The 21,342-nt window shown below is 50.2% G+C and overlaps 1 protein-coding gene across 1 annotated transcript; it reads left to right on the forward strand.

Annotated features, from left to right (window-relative positions):
• Window positions 1–5,494: 5,494 nt before the first annotated feature.
• On the forward strand, window positions 5,495–13,217 carry LITAF (lipopolysaccharide induced TNF factor). Its single transcript, XM_078074796.1, has 3 exons — window positions 5,495–5,719; window positions 8,356–8,512; window positions 11,602–13,217. The coding sequence occupies exons 1-3, from the start codon at window positions 5,500–5,502 to the stop codon at window positions 11,708–11,710; spliced, it is 486 nt and encodes a 161-aa protein (XP_077930922.1). The 5' UTR covers window positions 5,495–5,499; the 3' UTR covers window positions 11,711–13,217.
• Window positions 13,218–21,342: the final 8,125 nt, after the last annotated feature.

Here is a 21,342-nt window from a genome sequence, read left to right on the forward strand (position 1 = left end):
AGAATCTCTCACTGAGGAAATTGTGGAGACTTGGAACAAAGGGAGTTTTCAGCTAGGGGCCCCAAAATTCCAAGTGGCACATTGACAGGTGAGAAAGTGGGGGCCAGGATCCTGCGGCTGGTCGTAGGCCAATTTCCAGGTCCGCAGGCCAATTTCCAGGTCCGCCTCCAGCCCTTCTTGTCTTAGAAATGCTTCTCTGTGCATTAGGCATGCCTCCTTTCCCGTGGCCTGTGGTCACCCTGGGCTTCATGACCTGGGGCCTCAGCGCAGCATGGAAACGCAGGGCCCCCAGTTCCCTAAGTCTTCATAGATTCAGGATGGTAGCTGCAGGGTGTTGGGCTGAGCACGGTCTCCGCGGTGTAGGGCCTGTGGGGCTGCCCTGGTCACATTTTCTGATTTGAACGGTGAGTTTGGAATGCCTCCCTGTGGATTTGGAAGTCATGGCAGAGCCATTCTGAGGTGGGGAACACGGAGCTCCCCAACCCTGATGAGCATTTCCTTCATCTCTGTGGGGATGCGCGGGGGAAGGTGGATGGAGAATCGCCTTTAACGAGTTCTTTTAAAGGGGCAGTCAAGAAAAACTACTCTCAGGGGCCTAATAACAAAGTTAAACAAGTGGGGAGGGAGGAAGGAGACCCCCTCGTTGGCTCCTTTATTCCTCCGCTGGAGGCTCCCTGTAACTATGACAACCTGGCTGTCCCAGCCAACCGCCCAGGGCCGCAGAAGGGGCGCTCGAGGCCGCGCTTTTCGGTGGCAAAACTATGGCTTTGCTCTTCTGCTGAACTGCAAGATGCTTTCCTCTTTGTCCCAGGAAAAGGAGCACAGGTATTAGATGGAATTGTGCTCGCACCTCAGCACATCGGTGGCCTGATCTGGAGGGACAAGGGTTCTCTGGGGACAGTGGACTGTGTGTGTGTGTATCTGTAGGTGCATCTATCTGTGTGTGTGTGTGTGCGCGCGCGCATATTTGTGCGGGTGGGGGTGGGAGGGAGGGGGGCTCTTTGCCCCCCTTGAAGAGTTCCGCCTTGGGGGGCAAGGACCAGGAGGTGGCGGCAGGTAGAGCAGACCCTCCTGGAGGGGGCGGCGCGGTGGGTGGCTAGCTGGGCCCCCTGCCCCCCTGGGGAAGCCCAGTTGAAATGGTTGCGGGGGGAGTGTGGGGAGAAGAAGAAAGAGCAGGAGGAATGAGCGAAGTGGCATTTCCTGGCCTGGGGCCTGGGGAAGGGAGGCTGTGGAATTTATTTAGAAAAGCCTTCAAACCAGCTGCCTACGGGTTTTGTTTTGTTTTCACTCCCCTAGCCCGCCGCTCTTGTTCCTTTTCAGCATCCTAAGCGTTGTTTACGAGGCTGTTTGGGACAAAATCAATGTTCCCGAGAGGCAGGGTCCTCAAGTTCAGAAACTAGGCTGCGGCCACGAGACCAGGATGCCCGTGTGCTAAGCAGGCCGGCCTTGATTTCCAGAAGCGCAGGCCTTTCCTTCCTTGAGAGGAAAGGAGCCCCCCCGCCCCCCCAGCACCTCATGTCCGCTCTGGACAACAGACTCAGCTGCCTTGGGTCACTTTTGGAGGAGGGAGCAGTGGTTCTGAAGGGGAGGGATTCGGCTTCCGAGTTGAGTCATTGTTTCCCAGCGGTTTGACCCAGGCTTTTTTTTTCTGCACAATTTGGGGCACTCCAAGGTCTCCTTTCCCCTCCCAGAGCTGTCCGCTAGCCACCGCAGCGCACCGTACTATTTTAGGCCCTCTGTCCGCCCCGGTGTTTTCGGCCCTTGCGGTTTTCTGCTGTGAGTCAGTTTTCATAATAAATTGTGTAGGCAGCTGGGGGTCTGCCTTTCCTGAAACAGGAAGGGACAGCGAGTCCTTGACGTTCGGAGAGGTCGTGAATTCCTCCAGCGCACCGAGGGAGGCGGCCGGCCCCCACCTGGAGTCTGGTGGGGCCAGAAGCGGCAGCTGGGGGCAGGGGTGGGGGGGGCGGTGTTCCTGGGGAAGGAACATCAGCCAGCTTCGGGGGGTGAGCCTGGTGAAGAAGTGTCCTGGGGCTGCCTCCCTTCTTCCTTCTGCTTTTCCGTTCCCGTCTGTCAGAGGAAACTGACAACATTGTATAACCACTTTGCACAATCGTTTTCTCATTTTTATATCCGGGACCCGTTTGCACAAAGATGCCCTGCGATCTCGTCAGCTCCCCTTCTGCCTTCCTCCTGATTAACTGTCCCCGCAGACTTGGATGTGGCCGCCACCCACCATCCCCCCCCCCCCCCCCACAGCCAGGGCCCTTCCAAGGTTTGCCTCTTGCTCCAACAGACCTGCTTCATCTATGCTTTCTAGGGTTGGACCTTTCCTCTTCTCTATAACCTTCCATGACTCCCCGTGTTCCATTGTTCTGCCGTCCTGTAGAAGCAGGAAAGTGTGAGCCACGTGGGTAGTTTAAACATTTCTTAGTAGCCATGTTTTTAAAAAATACAAAAACGGGTGAAAGGAATTGCAACAATGCATTTTACTTAACTTCACTTATCTAAAATGTTATCATTGCCAGTATAAAAAAATTACGAATGAAATATTTCACGTGAATGTTTTACAATTTCTCAAAATCCAGGGTGTATTTTATGTTGACGTCATATCCCAAATTGGATGCTAGTATTTTGTCAGAAACGTTTGATCTAGATTCAGAGCCCATGACGTTTGCTGTTGGAAAAGTAGATTCATATAGCCAAGGTGCCCCTCGGAAAGGTGGGAAAACTTAAGTTTCTATAAGCTTATGGAATTTTCCAGTAATTGCATGGTGTATTAGATTTGTTTAATTTTTTTTTTTAAGAGAGGGAGAGAGTATGCGAGTGGGACCAAGGGGCAGAGAGAGAGGGAGAGAATCTTTTTTTTTTTTTAATTTTTTTATTGTTATGTTAATCCCCATACATTACATCATTAGTTTTAGATATAGTGTTCCATGATTCATTGTTTGTGCATAACACCCAGTGCTCCATGCAGAACGTGCCCTCCTCAATACCCATCACCAGGCTAACCCATCCTCCCACCCCCCTCCCCTCTAGAACCCTCAGTTTGTTTTTCAGAGTCCATTGTCTCTCATGGTTCTTCTCCCCCTCCGATTTCCCCCCCTTCATTCTTCCCCTCCTGCTACATTCTTCTTCTTTTTTTCTTTCTTAACATATATTGCATTATTTGTTTCAGAGGTACAGATCTGAGATTCAACAGTCTTGCACAATTCACAGCGCTTACCAGAGCACATACCCTCCCCAGTGTCCATCACCCAGTCACCCCATCCCTCCCACCCCACCCCCCACTCCAGCAACCCTCAGTTTGTTTCCTGAGATTAAGAATTCCTCATATCAGTGAGGTCATATGATACATGTCTTTCGAGAGAGGGAGAGAATCTTAAGCAGACTCGGTGCTGAGTGCAGAGCCCAACGTCGGGTGGGATCTCACGACCCTGAGACCATGACCTGAGCCGAAATCGAGAGTCGGACGCTTAACCGACTGAGCCACCCAGGCGCCCCTGGATTTTAAATTTTAAATCATGTAACCTTGAAATACAATGTAAAAATTCAATTCCTGGGTCCCAGAGGCCACACTGAATGCCAGTGGCTGAGTGTTGGGGGGGGGGGGTGCTGGGCAACCATATCGGACAGCCCAGATGGAGAACATTTCCATTCTTCCACAAGGTTCCAGCGGGCAGACTTACACAGTAAATCCCAAATACCTCCATAGGGCTTTCAGATTTCCTACAGCCCGGCCCCAACCTGTCTAGCTTTATTTATTGACTCTCTTTGACATGTGTCCACTTTCCCATGCTTCTCTTTCCCCTCTGAAATCCCCTGTCCTCTCCTCCCCCAGAGAAATCTCTTTCCGTCTCTGCTTAAAGACAGAGAGCTTCCTCGAAGGAGTCTCCCCTTCTCCCCGCGGCAGAATTAATTGCTGCCTCCGCTTCTCATGGGTTCCCAAAGACGAGGCAGAGTGTGGGGGGGAAGAGGCGGCAGGACCGTGGCACGCCGCCCTGGGAGCTCATTTCCCCATTTCTCCTGAGGCAGGTTTGAATGGATCTTCTAAGGCTGCAGTAGCCCTGCCCCTTTAGAAAAACACGGTGACACAAGGGCCGCACTGTGTCTTCCAGCCGCCCCGGGGCTGGGGCCGCTGTGCACAGGGCTGCAACAGGAACACACCCTGGGTACCGGCCACGTAATTCTAGGCGGGCATCAGCTCTACCCCCACCGGGGGGGGGGGGTTGGAGCGGGAATGGGGGGGGACCCTTTCTTTGCCCTCACAAAAGGAAATATGTGCCTGGCTCCGATACTCCTTTCTCGAAATGGGAGCCAGCGTGTGTGTGTGTGTGTGTGTGTGTGTGTGTGTGTGTGTGTGTGTGTGTGTGTGTGTTTTTAAAGATTTTATTTATTTGACAGAGAGAGATACAGCGAGAGAGGGAACACAAGCAGGGGGAGTGGGAGAGGGAGAAGCAGGCTTCCCGCTGAGCAGGGAGCCCGATGTGGGGCTCGATCCCAGGACCCTGGGATCATGACCTGAGCTGAAGGCAGATGCTTAACGACTGAGCCACCCAGGCGCCCCATGTTTACTTTTTAAAACTATAACATACAAATAGAAAAGTGCACACATCGTAATTGTACCACTTGGATGTTCACGTAGTGTGCACACCATGTGACCGCCCCCAGGTGAAGAAAAAGCACAGGAGTGGCCCCTTAGAAGACCCCCGCACCCCTCCCTTCCAGCCTCCACTCCCCACCCCTCCAGGAACAACCGCTTCCCCGACTTCTGGCCCGTGACTCATTCTGCCTGCTTCTGGATGTAAATGGCATCACACCGTGTGTCCGTCTCTGCCTTCCTAGTCTGTGGTTGAGTTTGAATGCCTTTGTCTTTTCCGGCATCTAAAATGCTTTTATTTTTTTTATTTTTTAAAGATTATTTATTTATTTGACAGAGACACAGCAAGAGAGGGAACACAAGCAGGGGGAGTGGGAGAGGGAGAAGCAGACTTCCCGCTGAGCAGGGAGCCCGATGTGGGGCTCAATCCCAGGACCCTGGGACCATGACCTGAGCCGAAGGCAGACGCTTAACGACTGAGCCACCCAGGCGCCCCTAAAATGCTTTTAGTAAAAACCACAGTGGTTAAAAAGAAGCAGACAATGCTCCATGTGAAAGGCAGGCCATTGTTACTTGGTCCTTTTCAAGTGTGAAGAAGAAAAGCTTCTGCTCTAAGTGGGGTGATGTGTGCCCATGGCATTTTTCTAGGTTTTGATGATTTGGGGTTGTAAGTATTTACCTTTTAGCTTCATTTAGGGAATCCCTTGTTAGGGTGATCATTCTTGGGTCTGGGAGGGACATTAGCTCCCTTTCTGGCTTTTGACAAGGCTGGACACAAGCCTTGTCTTCATGTTTTCTGTTTGTCCGGTAGAAATTGGAAGATTCGGGTGGAAAAGGGAGAGGGAGAGGGGGGTGTCACTCGCATTTCTGATCCCGTGTCTTCTGGTTTTGCTTTAGGTAAAATGTCTGTTCCAGGATCTTACCAGGCGGCCGCTGGGCCTTCCTCGGTGCCCACCGCACCCCCATCCTATGACGAGACAGTGGCCGTCAACAGTTACTTCCCCATGCCTCCTGCCCTCGTGCCGGGGCCGACCACGGGGCTGGTGACCGGCCCGGACGGCAAGGGCATGAATCCGCCTGCCTACTACACGCAGCCCATGCCCGGCCCCAACCCCAATGCAAGTACGTGCTACCTCCTGCGCCCCCCTTACCTCTCCTTGGCCCTCCACCCTGGCCTTGGGGACTCTGCGAGAATCAGGGGAGCCACGGAAGCGCGTCTGCTTAAGGGTCTAAGCCAAGTGCCGGTCAGTCCGGCTAGACCCCTCGTCCTGGAACGTGTCCCATCTAGTCTTCTGGGTTCCACACCTCAGGGGCTCGCATCTTTTCCCTAACAAAGCAGTTTATGAGCTCTCCCAAGTCGGCCGCAAAGCGACCCTTTGTGCTAACCACAGAGGCCCACCAACAATCCCAGAGAAACTGGGGAATGGGAGTGGGCTTTTAAGGGGCCCCACCCTTCCTGCTGAGGCCAGGGCTGCAGTGGGAGTGGGGGGAGAAGAAACAGCCAGGAGTTAGGAGCTGGTGAGCAGACACTGGCCCAGCCCACGCCTGCGTGGCTTCCCTGCCTTCCAGCAACTTCTTTGTGGCCTTGCCCCCTGGGACTTCCTGCCACCCAGGTGTGCCCAGGTGTGTAGCTGATTCAGCATCCCCAGCAGCCAAGGAGGGAGGAATCGCCAGCTCAGAGAGTAGGCCCGTGAGTCAGACTGCCTGGGTTCGCCTGACCGCCTGGTGCCTCAGTTTCCCCACCTATAAAATAGGGTTCATCAAGTGCCTCCATCAGTGGGTTGTTCAGATGAAATAAAGTTCTATGAGTAATCCTTTGATAAAAGTGAGCTATTGTCGTCGTGTTCAAGTAACTTTGACCCCTTCAGGTAGAAGAGAACAAGGTGACTTCAGACTGATCATGCTCTGATCAATAATTTATTGCACCAAAAAAAAAAAAAAGACTTTAATACAGTTTACATGTGAGTGGTCAAGTATGCTTAAATACTGCTTTTCTGGAAGGAGAGTCTTTCTAGGAGTATTAAGTTCTGTTGGCTTGGACAACAATGAATTTCCCCTAACACATAGATTATAGAAATGGCATTCCAGCACCACAGAAAGGAACAGAAGGAAGTCACTTTGACAGAAATACGAGCTCAAACAACTTTGCCAAAACCCAAAAACATTCTGAATGCTAAGGACTTCACGATTTATATCACTCCAGGCTCTCCTCTGGTGGCTGTGAACGCCTGTACGAGTTTTTCTTACCGTTTTCTCTTTTTAGCACGATTTTATGTACTCATTTCATGTGTCAGCTCAATTCCCAGACTCCTTGCAAAGCCTGGGCCAGCGTCCCCAGGCTCAGTAAATACCAGCCTTATCACTGGGTGTTGGACTTAGTCAAGAGCCCCATGTGAAATGAACGAACTGTGTAATCAAGGGTTCGCCATGACCTGGAGTGTGAGCTGCTTTACTATCCTTATCTTATGGAATCCTGGCAACAACCCTATTACTTCCATTTTTAAAAATAAAAGCGTTACGGAGATATAATTCCCGTCCCCTGGAGTTTAGTCTTTCAAGGTGTCTGATTCGGTGTGGTCAGTATAGTTACAGAGCGCAAGCATCAGCACTCATTCCAGACTCTTTCCACCACCCCAGAAAGAAACCCCATCCCCCCTGCCCCTGGCAACCACTAATCTATGGATGAAGAAAATTGAGGCTAAAACCCCGTCATATCGCCATTTCTGGAGTTACCATCTGCAGACCACCTTCGTGGAACCACACAGGTTGCTGAAAGAGCCTTCTGGGGACCTTGCCCCGGACCTGCTGACTCCTCCTGTCCTGGCTGGGGGGGCGGGGGGGCCGGGGGGCCGGGGGGGAAGGAACCTGCATCAGCAGTAAACTCCCCACCCGATTCCGTGGTCAGTGGGTTCGAAAGCCTGGTCGTGCTGAGCCAAATCCCAGCTCCAGGAACTTCTCCCCATCTCACATGGGGGGGAGGTCGGGGCGTGGAGAGCCCCCCAAATGATAATGCTGGAAATCTGCCACTGTTTTGGTAAAATACACGTCCCGTCAAATTGATCACCAGAAGCGTCTCTCGGGGTACAGTTGAGTGGCATTAACAAGCACATTCACATTGTTGTGCAATCATCACCACCATCCCTTTCTAGAACCTTTTTTTTTTTACTTTTTTTATTGTTATGTTAACCACCATATATTACATCACCAGTTTTTGATTGTAGTGTACCATGATTCATTGTTTGCGTATAACACCCAGTGCAGAACGTGCCCTCTTTAATACCCATCACCGGGCTAACCCATCCTCCCAACCCCCTCCCCTTTCTAGAACTTTTTAAATCTTGTAATCACGGAAATTCTATACATGCCAAACAGCAGCTCCCCGTTACCCCCCTGCCTCTCTCCCAGCCCCTGGTGCCACCGTCTCTTCTCTGTCTGTGAATTGGATGATCCGGGTGCCTCATATACGTGAAATCCTGCCGTGTGTGTCCTGTGGCTGGCTTACGTCCCTCAGTGTCATGTCCCGAAGGTTCGGCCGTGTTGTAACGTGGGGCAGAATGTCCTTTTGAGGCCGAGCGAGACGCCACTGTCTGGCCAGCCCCCATCATGCTTATCCGTTTGCTCACGCGTGGACACTTGGGTGGCTCCCCCTCTTTGGCTCTCGTGAACGGTGGGTGGGCCAGCCCCCCGTGGAGACCGCCCCCCCGGTTGTCTGACGGGTGCTTTCCCCATTCACCGATCGCCCCTACCTGTTCCCACAGTTGCTGTGCAGACCGTGTACGTGCAGCGGCCTGTCTCCTTTTTCGACCGTCCGGTCCAGATGTGCTGTCCTTCCTGCAACAAGGTGATCGTGACCCAGCTGTCCTATAACGCCGGCGCCCTCACCTGGCTCTCCTGCGGGAGCCTGTGCCTGCTGGGGTAAGTCCGGGGCCCACTCGGCTCCCAGGCTGCTCCTCGTTCCTCTCTTGCAGGATTTCTCCAGCGCAGCACGTCTATCTGTGCCGCTCAGACCACTCCCTGCGTGTAGGGCAAGCACAGCAGCCCCGGCATCAGTCTTAGTTAAAAATCAACATTCTGAGGAATGTCTTTTTCTTTCTTTCTTTTTCTTGAAGAATTTCACGACCTAAATAATAATGTTTGCCCGACTGTGAGAGAAGCTTTGAACAACTTGCACATTAAAATACTTCACAGTCATCTCTTCAACACTTCTTATCCTTTTAGGACCCCGAGTATTTTTCCCATGGTCTACACAGGGAAAGTGTGTCTTTATGTCTGCCCCAAGGGTATTATACTGAAAGAGATCATAGTTTTTGTTCTGGGAGAAATTTGAGGAAGCACAGTTTATTTATTTATTTTTTTTCCCCAAACAGATAAAGGCAATCGCCTTATTCCTGGCTCTGTTTTCTCCCTCGAAGGAAACAGTGTCTGTGCATTTCTCTTTTAGGAGCCCTGGCCTCTTGTACAACTGGCTTGTTCCTGTTTGTGGCTTAGCCTAAGAAGGAATGATATTTCTCTTCTTTATTTCGAAGGGAGGCGCAAAGCCCCAGAGAGCTTAGCTTCCTTGAGGACACATGTTCAGTGGGGGTAGAAAGGAGAGCAGACAGGTTTCTTGGCACTGGATTCCCTGTCCTGCCCACGGGACTGCAGTGAAGGCTGACCTCTTCAGTCCCTGGACCAAAAATGTGAAATAAAAGCTCATCGTCCTTGGACATTTTATTAAAAAGCATTTTTTTTTTTTTTAATCTTGGAAACCAGGGAAAGACAGGATGAGAACTCTTGAATGTCAGCCTCTGCTGATCTAGCTCTCAAATCGAGGCAGCTTTTCTATCCCTCCCTCCTTTTCTTCCCTTCACGTGGCGTTGTGGGTTCAAGTCCTACCTCTCACTGCTGTGTGACTGTGGGCAAGTGACTTCACCTCTCTGTGCTCCAGTTCCCTCCTCTGAAAACTGGAGGTAGTAATGCCCCCGCCCAGGGGGGTTGTTGAGGACAAAATAAGTGAATATGTGTGTCCCACAGCTCGTAGCTCGGAGCTCTGTTTGTATTCGTAAGCGTGCGGTAAGGTTTAGTGCTAATGCACTGAGGCGCCCTTACTTGAATTTGGGTAAACTTAGGCAGTAGGAGGAAGTTTTTTGCATGAGGTTGTTTCCTCATCAGGCTGTATCCTGTTTCTCCTTTATGTAAATCATTGTCTTCCTGTAACTTGTTTTTTTGTTTTTTTTTTTTAACTGAATCATAATTGACATGCAATAGTATATCAGTTTCAGACCTACAAGATAGTGATTCGATATTTTTATACATTATAAAATCACCATGATAGGTCTTGTTAACCATCTGTCGCCCTGTCAAGTTATGACAGTGTTACGGATTATATTCCCCATGCTTGCGTTATAAAATGTTGATTTTTAACTAAATTTGGACCAACATTTGTTGTAAGGCTGTGGGGGTGTTTTCTGATACCGTCTAGCTCTCCAACAGCAGCTGGGTGTCTGGTGATTCCATTCAGTTCTGACACTACTTGGAGTTAGTGCAGAGCCCACGGCTTAAGGACCCAGTGCCCTAGACTGCCCCCCAGTAGAGATGCGAGTCGCAAGCCTCGGGCCACCCGGATTTCTGACAACCAGCTATAAATTGAGGGTCCTACCATCCCTTCTTCCAGTTTGCTAATTTGCTAGAGCAGCTCACAGAACTCAGGAAAGCACTTTATTTACATTTACCAGTTTATTATGAAGGACACACACGAGCAACAGCTTGATGAAGAGGGACAGAGGATGAGGTCAAGAAGGGTCCCCAGTGCAAGAGCTTGTGTCCCTGTGGACCTGGGGTGTTACCGCTCTCTTGGCACGAGGATGCGGTTACCAATCCTGAAGCGCTCCAAATATAGTTGTTCAAGTGTTTTTATAACCTGACCCCAGCGCCTGTCCCCTCCCTGAGGTCTGTGGCTGGGGCTGAAACTTCTAACCTTGGAACCACAAACCAAGGATCTTTTTGGTGACCAGCCCTATCCTAAGGCAGGGACCCTGCCCTGGTCGCCTTATTAGCATAAAATCAGGTGTGATTGAAAGGGGCTTGTTTTGAATAACGGAAGGCACTCACTCCGGTCACTCAGGAAATTCCCAGACTTTTGGAGCTAATTGCCAGGAACTGGGGACAGAGACCAGATCTATTTCTTACTCTACCACAGGCTGTCTGAAACTCCTACCTGGGTGCACGGATAATGGATTATGTAGATTAAGAGATGTTATTTGGGGAATTTTGTTTGGTGGTTACCGTAAGAAGCGCCCTCTCCATATGGAAGAATAATCAGTCTAGACACCGGGGTTAGCAAACTACAACCCTGGGGCCAAATCCAGCCCATTTTAGTTCTATGGGAACATACCACACTGTTTACAGATTATCTATGGCGGTTTTGGCAGAACAAGGTCCATGTAGCCTAAAATATGTACCATCTGGCCCTTGACACAAGAAGGTCACTGACCCCAATCTAAGACTGAAAGATGCTGGCACGCCCCAAGAGTTGAAAATACCCCCAGGACGGTCTGTCTTGAGAGAACAGGCTCGGTGTGGGTTGCTGTATTTGTTGCCGTGACAGATAACCACAAACGTGGCGGCTTCAAACAATACAAATCTATTCTCTCACAATTTTGGAAGCCGCAACACAAGTCCACAGTCAAGGTGCTGTGCTCCCTCGGGTGGAGACTCTAGGGTCCTTGGCTCGTGGCTGCAAGACTTCAGTCTCTGCCTGCATCATCACGTGGCCTTTATCCCTCCCTGTCTTTCTGTGTATCCCCTCCTCTTCTTGTAAGGACATCAGTCTTTGAGTTGAGGGAGCCCCCCTGGATCTTCCAGGACGATCCCATCTTGAGATCATTCATGACACCTGCAAAGACCCTGGTCCTAAGGACGGTCAGAACCAGAGTTCCTGTGGGCTTAGGACGGCCGCCTATGGTGGCCGCCATCCACAACTGTGACAGAGGGTGACACGCTCTGTGTCTGTTTTTGTCTTCCAGGTGCATAGCAGGTTGCTGCTTCATCCCCTTCTGTGTGGACGCCCTGCAGGACGTGGACCACTACTGTCCCAACTGCAAAGCTCTCCTGGGCACCTACAAGCGCTTGTAGGACTCGGCCCGACCTGCAGGGCGCCGCATGCTGCCGGAAGCGCTCTCCGCCTCTCACCCCGTCCTGCCCCTGGTGTGTGTGTGGGGGGGTGGTCCCACCTCGGTAGCCGCATCTCTCCAGGGGCTTCACCTTCGTGTCTTCTTTTGGGGGAAAAAAATATCGCAAAAGTAACACACCTCCTCCAGAACCGCAGAGATTGCTGCTTGGAGTTGTGCACAGGACATGCAAAGACATTCACCTCGAGTGCTGGTTCCCGCCTACCGTGTCGCCAAGTCATCCCCACCTAACTGACTGTTGCCCCATCGGAATATCTTCTGGCGATTGGCCATCGGCTGGCTTCACTTCTTGCCTCCGTGGGCCTTTCTGGGGGGAGGTCTCAAGCTGAGAAGCCACAGGTTGCCTTATTTTTCGAGACTGTTCTGGCCCAAATACGGCCGACCCCGCCTTTAGTGCCTGCGTCCGTCCACCTGTTCCCATTTCTGGTGACAGAAATCTTTGCCTCATCGGCGAAGGGCTTGGCTCTCAGAGCCTGTCACTGTGGGCTTTTCATTAGCACACAAATTCACTTTACTTTATTCATTCCTTTTTTAAGTGCCAGGGGGAGCTCTTCCCACCCACGAGGTCCTACATGTGAGCTGGAGATGCAGGGCTGGCTCTTACCGGGGACCTGCCCCCCGCCCCGCAACCCCATTCTCGGCACCAGATCCTCAGCCCCTTCCGGGGAAGGGCTTTTTTTCTTCTAGAGGAATTGTTTGTCTTAACAACCGTTTTTTCTGACCTCCTTTTCATCTTAATTTTGAAAGGAGGGATTTATAGAACCATTTTTCTTAACCATATGATTGCTACCACTTCCTGTTGATCAATGCATTCTTTTTTTTTTGGTCCTTAACAGAAAAAGCAATGGATAACTTTATCCTTTTATCCACTGCCTCTACTTGGGTTTAGTGCGGTTCTTAAAAACATCTGTAATGGGACTCTTCAAGGGGGACCTCTTTGGGAAACCCAGTGGTGTGTTTAGAGAGACAGAGGAACGCACAGGGTGAGCACATCTGCGTATCATGGTGCTGGAGAGCTTGGGGACCTGACGCTTCAAAGGAATCTAAATTCTGATTTTATTTTTCAGAAATAGAATTTGTTGTAGGACATCAGAAGACATGATTTCTAGGACTCAATCAACAAGCCAGAGTTCTCGGTTAGCTGCTGCGTCATCTCCAAAATCAAGATAAAGCTGGGCTCGACTTTCTCGAGAGTCCCCGTTTTGATAATAAATAGGCACAGGGAATGCATGTGAATAATAATATGTAGAAATCCAGCCTAGATCTGGAACGAAAATCTGTATATTGGCCGAAAATTATAGTTGTAACCAGTGATCCAGCTTATTCATTCGATGTTTTGAAAGTTCCAGTAATTATTTTTGCAACAAATACGGATACTACATAGTACTTTGGTGTTATCTGCTTTTGAAAAAATAAAGTCTTTGGTTCACTCAGTGAACTATTTATCAGTTCTTAACGGTGTGAAGAAAGGTCTTGTGTTGCGTTTCCAGCCACTGATACAAAGAACCTTTATTTGTTCCATGATGGTAGAAAACCCTTCATGATAAAAACGTCAGACTCGCTGAATATCCCTCCATGTCAAGATGACCGATGGTGAGTTGGGTGGATGGCCAACGAGTCCGATTTGGACGTTAGGCTGTTGGAGCTCACTAGGCATTATCTATGGCATAAGGCACAGCTTTCAAGTTTTAATAAAATGCACAGAAGAAAGCTGTCCTCATTCATTTTCCAAACAAAACATGCTTTGTTAATTGATCGGGGCAGTTGTGAGATGCGAGAAGGGGGGCATTGTTAACTCTGCCGGGAATATGAATGTCATCCACCCTTCTCCTACCTGGTGATAAAGCTTCATTCCGGAAGGCACAGGACAATCATGTCCTCTTGGTGTGGCCGACGTTGTCGTTTAAACTCTTAACTTCAACAGTCCTGAAAAAATTGCTGCTCACCCGATCTTGAGCGTGTGTTTTCCTTTCATTTGACAAAATGAGGGCTGTGCATATTTAGCGGTTTTGCTCAGATGGGGGTATATAAATTGTCTCAAGCTGTTATTAATTACATATGCAGAGTCTACAAAACAAGAGCCCTATTTCAAGGACCATAAAACATACACTCTGTGGGACTAAAAATAATGTCAGATGCCTGGAGTAGGAAGCCTCCATCTGTCATTCCCTTGTATTGTGTGGAGTGTGGGCTTACTCATATATGGTTACAAATTAAAAGGCTCTTTTGTTTGGCCTCTGTGCATCGGGGACGTCAGAGTTAAGTTTGTTAACACGGAATCACATTCAACTGATGGAAGAGCCCTATATCTGCTTAGACCTCAAAGTAGGATTCTGCCAATTTCAAGCCCCCGATGGCTGTCTGTCTTAACCTGCTGTTAGTCCGTCTAGGAGAGGTGGGCTTCTGCAAAAGTGCGGGGTTTGTGTCTTGTTAACAAAAAGCATTCAGTTAGTTATAGCTTCTATTTAAGCCAACTAGAAGCACATGACTGGTTCCTGGCTGACCACAGCGCTACCCATGAAAATGTTTTCTCTGGGACAATCGGCTTCCCAGTTGCTACTGTGAGCACTTCTGTTGGGCACTGAGCTATTCATAAACGTGGCTTCATACACTCACACAGCTTGGCCTCGCTTTTCTCCCCAGCGACAGCCTCTCGTGTTCAGGATGTTAAAATCCTTCTCTGATATTCTGGGCTCAAAGATCTCTATTAGGAGTAAATGGAGACGTTGGAATTTTACTTCCAAAATTCTGATTTCCATTTTGGATCCTATTAAAGTTATCTCCTGCATTTATGACTTAAATGTTTACAATGAGCCGTCTGTTTTTCATAGGTGCATGGGAGAATTGTAAGTAGATCCAGCAAGGCATGAAAGAGAGAAACCAGGAGGGGTTTTTTTTGGTTGTTTTTTGTTTTTTGTTTTTTCCCCAGTCTTAAGAATTTGAAAGAAACAAGATTCTAAGGCTCAGATTAAAACACACACACAACACACACACACACACACAAAACCCCAGTTCACAGCCAAGGATACCAGCTAGCACATTTAACCGTTTTGTGACTAATCTCCTCAGTATTAGGAAAATGTTCACGCATTTAAGTACGTTTATTTCCCTTTTAAAGAAGCTATCTGAGATCAATTTTAGGTTCACAGCAGATCTGAGTAGGAAGTACAGAGATTTCCCAGGCATCCCCTGTTCCCCACATATGCACAGCCTACCCCCACTAGAGGGGACATTTGTTACGACTGATGAACTTGCACGGACCCATTAACACCCAAAGTCCGTAGTTTCCATCAGGGTTCATTCCCTCCTGGTGGCGTACCTTCTATGGGTTTGGACAAAGGTGTGATGACATGTGTCTACCATTAAAGTATCCTCCAGACTAGTTTCACTGCTCTGCGCTCTGTCTGTCCATCCCTCCCTCCCCCTTAGCCCCTGGCAACCACTAATCCTTTTACTCTCTCCACAGTTTGGCTTTTTCCAGAATGTTCCAGAGTTGGAATCATCCAGGATGGAGCCTCTTCAGATTGGCACCCTTCCCTTGGCATTATGCATGTAAGGTTCCTCCCTGTCTCCTCATGGCTCGAGAGCTCATCTGTTTTGGGTGCTGAATAGTGTTCCGTGGTGCGGACGTGCCACACGTTCGAGTGGATCTAAAGCTCTCGTGCTGCCGCATCTCCCAAGTGCTCGTGCACTGTTTCCCAATCAGGCAGCATCAGCCTCGTGGTGCGTGCAGCGTGACGGGGCAACGCAGAGCACAGTGTTGTTTGTGAACCTGCGTGTGTATAGTCGTGCATGTGTGTAGGGATCACAGTGCAAAGTGAGTGCTAGGGGCGACCTCTGGGAGCCTCCGATCTGCCACCTCTGGTCTTCGTGTTATCACTGATTGACTCCTGCCTGGTCATACAGCTGGGGTACCAAACACCGCCCTGCCTGGGAAGACTGAGCAGTGGGCCCCGCACGGCCCTGCCAACAGGTCTGGGGGCTTCTGTTTTTTAAGCTAAAAGTCACCTGCCACGAAAGTGTCGCATGCCGTGTCGTTTGGAATGTTCGAGGTGCTGTGCAACCCTCACCTCTACCAAATTCTGCACATTTTCATCGCCTCCCCCCTGCATAAAATTGCACCCCCGTGAAGCAGTCATGCCCCTTCGCCTCCTCCCCGGGCACCTGGCGGCCTCCCCTGTGCCTTCTGTTTCTCTGGATTTACCTAGTTGGCGTATTTCATGTAAATGCGGTCCTCTGATCTGTGGCCTTTCGTGTCCGGCTACTTTCATGCAGCCTGTTTTTGTATTTGAGGTTCATCCATGTTGTAGCAGGTCTCAGTGCTTCCTCCCTTTTAGCGGCTGGAAAGTATCCCTCGGTGTGGACACACCACTCCACAGTTTGTTTGGGCTGTTATGAACAGTGGAAGCTGCCGTTTACGTTGGCTTGCGGGTTTTCGCGTGGACGTCTGTTTTCGGTTTTCCTGAGTATCTACCTGTGAGTGGAATTGCTGAGCCATACGATAATTCGGTTTAACTTTTGAAGAACCTCCCTGCTGCTTCTTTTTATTTTATTTTTTTAAAGATTTTATTTATTTATTTGACAGAGAGAGACACAGCGAGAGAGGGAACACAAGCAGGGGGAGTGGGAGAGGGAGAAACAGGCTTCCCGCAGAGCGGGGAGCCTGATGCAGGGCTCGATCCCAGGACCCTGGGATCATGACCTGAGCCGAAGGCAGACGCTTAACGACTGAGCCACCCAGGCGCCCCTCCCTGCTGCTTCTTAAACACATGTTTCCTATTGCAAAGCCACCTCTAGCAAGGGATCCCCTTTGCGAACTGAGCTGGCATGGAGAACTTGGTCATCTCCCGCGACAAGAGCCATTTGGAGCAGCCTAGTGGCCACAGAGCTGGGTTCGGAGCAACCTGCCCCCCAGGCTGGCCCGCCTCGATTCCTGGGCTGATCTGAACCCTCTTCAATCCTGGGGCTCTTACTGAGCCTGAAAAGTGAGGAGGGGTGGGTGCTGCATCTCAGCCCTCTGTGTGGACCCTCTTTTGGGAAGGTGCTACGGACTCCAAAAGAGAGTCCTCAGGTGCAAACTTATTTACCTGTATGCTCGGCTTGGGGTGCAGCAGTGAAGGGGGACGCTGTCCCCTCCCTTGTGGCATTGACAATAGAAGGGGAGAGAGAGACAGCAAATAAACCTAACATTACAAACTGTTACAAGCCAGGAGGGAGAAGGGCGGGGAGACAGGGCTGGGCAGTGATGGCATGTGTGGGGAGGGGCGCCTCATCCTCTAGGGGAGCAAGTCATTCTGGTGTTTTCTCCTTGGTAGGAGGCGGCCTATGGCAGAGGAGTCTGAAAGTTTGCTGCTCTGTGCGACTTAATTTGCTGTTTCTCCCTCTCTGGGTGGAATCACCGGATTCCTCCCATTTTCTTTGGAAGAGCAGCCGTCCTTGAAACCTAATCCTTTCCTCTAGCTCTTGTCTCCTGATTTCCTGTTGATAAGCAGGAAGTGCGGGGCTGGCTTCCAGTAAGTGGTAGATTCTGGTGGGATGTGGCTCTGCCCACCTGCCTCTGGTCGGTGGAAATGGGACATCTGCCCGCAGGGCTGCATAGTTCTCCTAGGTGTCTGCCCCTGAGGGTGGGGACCCCCTCCTGAAGCCGGGTCACCCGAGCAGACTTTGCCATCCCGGTAAGGACACTGTGGGGACGTCCAGGGGGGACGTTTCTGTCGATTTGTTCCCAGGGTGTCCCAGGCTGAGAGAGGAGGGGAGGGCATAGATGGTAAGAACACACACAGCATCTTAGGAGAGTTCTAGAAACTCTATTTTACATTTCTTGTTCATGTTTGAAATTAAAGTGGTAGAAAAAAAATCCTCATCATGAGGCTGGTGGGGAGGTTGTGCGTTGGGGTCTCGCCTTTCTGCACATTCTCAAACCCGAAGCTGTTAGCACAGCAGTGACCTCCTGCATGTGTGTGTGTGTGTGTGTGTGCATGCGCACACACGCGTGTGTGATCATGGCATGTTTGTCAGTTGGCATCTGGACCATGGAATTACAGGATTCTTTCCCCATATCACTGAGAGCCTTTCTTTGTGGTTGCACTGGTTAACTTTCCCCTGCTTTATTGCTTTTTAAAATTAATTAATTAATTTTTTAACTTTTTAAAAGATTTTAAAAAGGAGCGCCTGGGTGGCTCAGTCATTAAGCGTCTGCCTTCAGCTCAGGTCATGGTATCGAGCCCCGTATCGGGCTCCCTGCTCCGCGGGAGGCCTGCTTCTCCCTTTCCCACTCTCCCTGCTTGTGTTCCCTCTCTCGCTGTGTCTCTCTCTGTCAAATAAATAAAATCTTTAAAAAATAAATAAATAAAAAATAAAAGATTTTATTTATTTGAGAGAGAGAGAGTGAGCACAGGGGGAGGAGCAGAGGGAGAGGGACAAGCAGACTCCTCTCTGAGCGAGGAGCTCAACGACGCGGGGCTTGATCTCACGACCCTGAGATCATGACCTGGGCCAAAACCAAGAGTCGGACGCTTAACTGACTGAGCCACCCAGGCGCCCCAAAATACACTTTTGAATATATTTTTATGGAGGGAGGAGCCCAGGGATGTCTGCATGGGGCTCCCGTGTGCCCCCAAGTTGCAGAGCCTGGTCTGGGGTTTGGTTTTCATTTCAAAGCTCTATCATTGATGTGACGGACTCGATTGTGCCTCTTTCCTTCAAGGAGTGCTTCCTGGACGTGTAGCATGGTCCAGGGACACAGCAGCAGACAGAGACGCAGGCTCCTTGCTCTTATTTATTTATTTGAGAGAGAGAGAGAGTGAGTGTGAGCGTGCTCATGAGCATGGGGAGGGGCAGAGGCAGAGGGAGAAGCAGACTCCCCACTGAGCAGGGATCCTGATGCAGGGACTTGATCCCAGGACCCTGGAATCATGACCTGAGCTGAAGGCAGACGCTTAACGACTGAGCCACCCAGGTGCCCTGCTCCTGGCATTTTAAACAAGAACGTTATCATTTTAGGATTGCCTTGCATGTTATAAGGTTATCTTGTGTACTAACGCTTCTTTGCATATTGTCTTCACCAATCCTGCCAAGAATGCTTCCAGATGGAAAGGAAAAACTTCATCCCCATTTTACAGATAGAGTAATGGAGGCACAGACCAAGTGATTTACCAGGGACCACTGAACAATCCATAACAGAGAGACTTCTGGTCCTGAAATTCACCTCATGCTTGCCAAACTACAGATCCCTGGGCCTTTTGCCTGGAGATTCAGATTCAGAAGGCCCGGGAGGGGCTCAGGAGTATGTATTTTTTAAAAAACCATGGGTGGTTCCTCGGGCCCCTGGGTGGTTCAGTTGGTTAAGCATCCGACTCTTGATTTCAGCTCAGGTCATGATCTCAGGGTCGTGAGCTAGAGCCCCGTGTCGGGCTCCTCACTCAGTGGGGAATCTGCTTGAAATTCTCTCTCTACCTCTGCCCCTCTCCCAGCTCACTCACTCTCTCAAATAAATAAACAAATAAAATCTTTAAAAAAAAAAAGCATGCGTGGTTCCTAACGACAACTGAGTCTGGGACATACTGCAACGTGGGATCAGATCAGGTGAGGAACTGAGGACAGACACTCTTGGAAGCCTGGTCCAGATCATCCCTTGTTGGGGGGCGGGGGGCTGTCCCGTGCACTGAAGGGGGCGGGGCAGCATCCGTGGCCTCCACTCATCAGATGCCCACAGCACATGCCCCAGTTGTGACAACCAAAAATGCCTCTAGACGTTGCTAAATGTCCCTCAGGGGACAAAACCACCCGTTGACCCCAGTGCTAAGTACCTGGATCAAAGCACCATCTCCTCTGTTTGGGAGTTGGTGTGTTTCTCATTGACCCAAGCATGTCGTTTTAAAATATGCCCATTTCCGTAAAAAGGCACTGATAAATGCTACGACGTGGATGAAGCTTGAAAACACGATGGCCGGTGAAAGAATGAGGCACAAAGGCCACGGTGGTAGGACTCCGTCTGCACGAGCTCTCCAGAGTAGATAAATGCACAGAGACAAAGCAGCTTGCTGGCTGCCCGCGTCTGGAGGGAGGGGGCTGTGGCTGCCTTGCGGGTACGGGGTCTCCTCTGGGATGGATGAAAAGGTCTTGAACTAGACAGAAGCGGTGGTCATGCAACACTGTGAGTGTATTAAATGCCACTGAATTGTTCACTTGAAAATGCTTCGTTGTAGGCCAGGTGAGTTTTACCTTCATGCAAAATGCGCCCACGTGTGTGATTTACTGTGACAGCCGGTAAAATGGGGCCAGAGTGAATTGTGCGTGCAGGGTAAATCAGAAGGGATATCTCGGGGCGCCTGGCTGGCTCAGTTGGTTAAGCGTGTCCGGCTCTTGATTTCAGCTCAGGTCGTGATCTTAGGGTCGTGGGATCGAGCCCCGTGGTGGGTTCTGCACTCAGCAGGGGGTGTGTTTGTCCCTCTCCCTCTGCTCTTCCCCCTGCTCACTCTCTTTCTCTCATAAATAGATAAATAGATAAATAAATAAATAAATAAAATCTTAAAAAAAGGGCTATCTAAATGAGCTTGTAACCATTAACGAGAATAGTAAGAGTATAACATGTAATTAAATAATATTGGTAAAGCAAAGGGTAGAATTTGAGGGCAGGTCCTCTGTACTACCGTCTTTGGAACCAGGACAGTGCAGGGGAAGGGGGCAGTCCAGGCTTGCTGACCTCCAGAAGGAAAAAGAACTGAAAGCAGCAGTTCCATCAAGAACTGTGCCTGAGTCACCTACAGCCTGCATTGTAGTTGGGGCAAGTCATTTAAACTTCCCTGGGCCAAGTTCCTCTCCTCTCGAAAAAGAGGCAGGCTGATCCTCCCCGCTCTAAAAGTCTGTGCTGGGGAATAGGCGGGTCCAGGGGAAGGCTATGGAACATTCCAGAAAGTGCAGGTACATGCCAGGACATGCTGGAATATGGCAGGGGCCGGCTCTCTTGGCCTATCAGGGTCAAGCTAGGGAACTCAAGACACATGCTCAGCACCAAGCAGTCAGTCTCACTTAGGACCAGGCAGCGTTCAGCTTAGATGAGCAGGATCAGAAGAGCCAAGCAATGAGACAGCCACAAGAACTGACCGCCTGGGTCTCCTTTCCACCACCTGCTGCCAGGTGTGAGTGGCCGCCTTCCTCCCCCGCCTGCAAAGCCATCATGAGAGCGTCTCTCTGGCATTCACGGACCTCAGGCGAGGTGTTTCTTCCTTGGGTCGTGATTAACGGAGCCCATTCCCTGGAAGCAGGAACGAATACATGCTTGGATGTGGGTTCTAGTCCTCATAGGAGCTCATTGATTACCTTGCAGGCCCCAGCAACCGGTGGCGAGGTGGCTGGTGAGTGTCTGAGTGGGGAAAAGTGGGGGAGAAGGGGCTGGGAGAGGCAGGCTTCTGAACCCAGAAGTGTTCAGACTCCCCTGTGGAATCTCCTCTGTAGACAGCCGCGGACAAAGAGTTTCAGGGTAAGAGCTTTATTGTGGGGAGGGGGCAATAGCTTTATTTTATGGAGATAGAATCCGCCCATTTTAAGTGTACGATCTATGGGATTTTTGGGGGG

The sequence above is a fragment of the Halichoerus grypus genome, chromosome 6 (assembly GCF_964656455.1).
Source record: "Halichoerus grypus chromosome 6, mHalGry1.hap1.1, whole genome shotgun sequence".
In the NCBI taxonomy this organism is placed as follows: Eukaryota; Metazoa; Chordata; class Mammalia; order Carnivora; family Phocidae; genus Halichoerus; species Halichoerus grypus.

Coding starts and splice junctions, on each gene's coding strand:
- LITAF (XM_078074796.1), top strand. CDS start 5,500: ATGTCTGTTCCAGGATCTTACCAGGCGGCCGCTGGGCCTTCCTCGGTG. Junction 5,720..8,355: donor CGGCCCCAACCCCAATGCAA/GTACGTGCTACC, acceptor CTGTTCCCACAG/TTGCTGTGCAGACCGTGTAC. Junction 8,513..11,601: donor GGGAGCCTGTGCCTGCTGGG/GTAAGTCCGGGG, acceptor TTTGTCTTCCAG/GTGCATAGCAGGTTGCTGCT.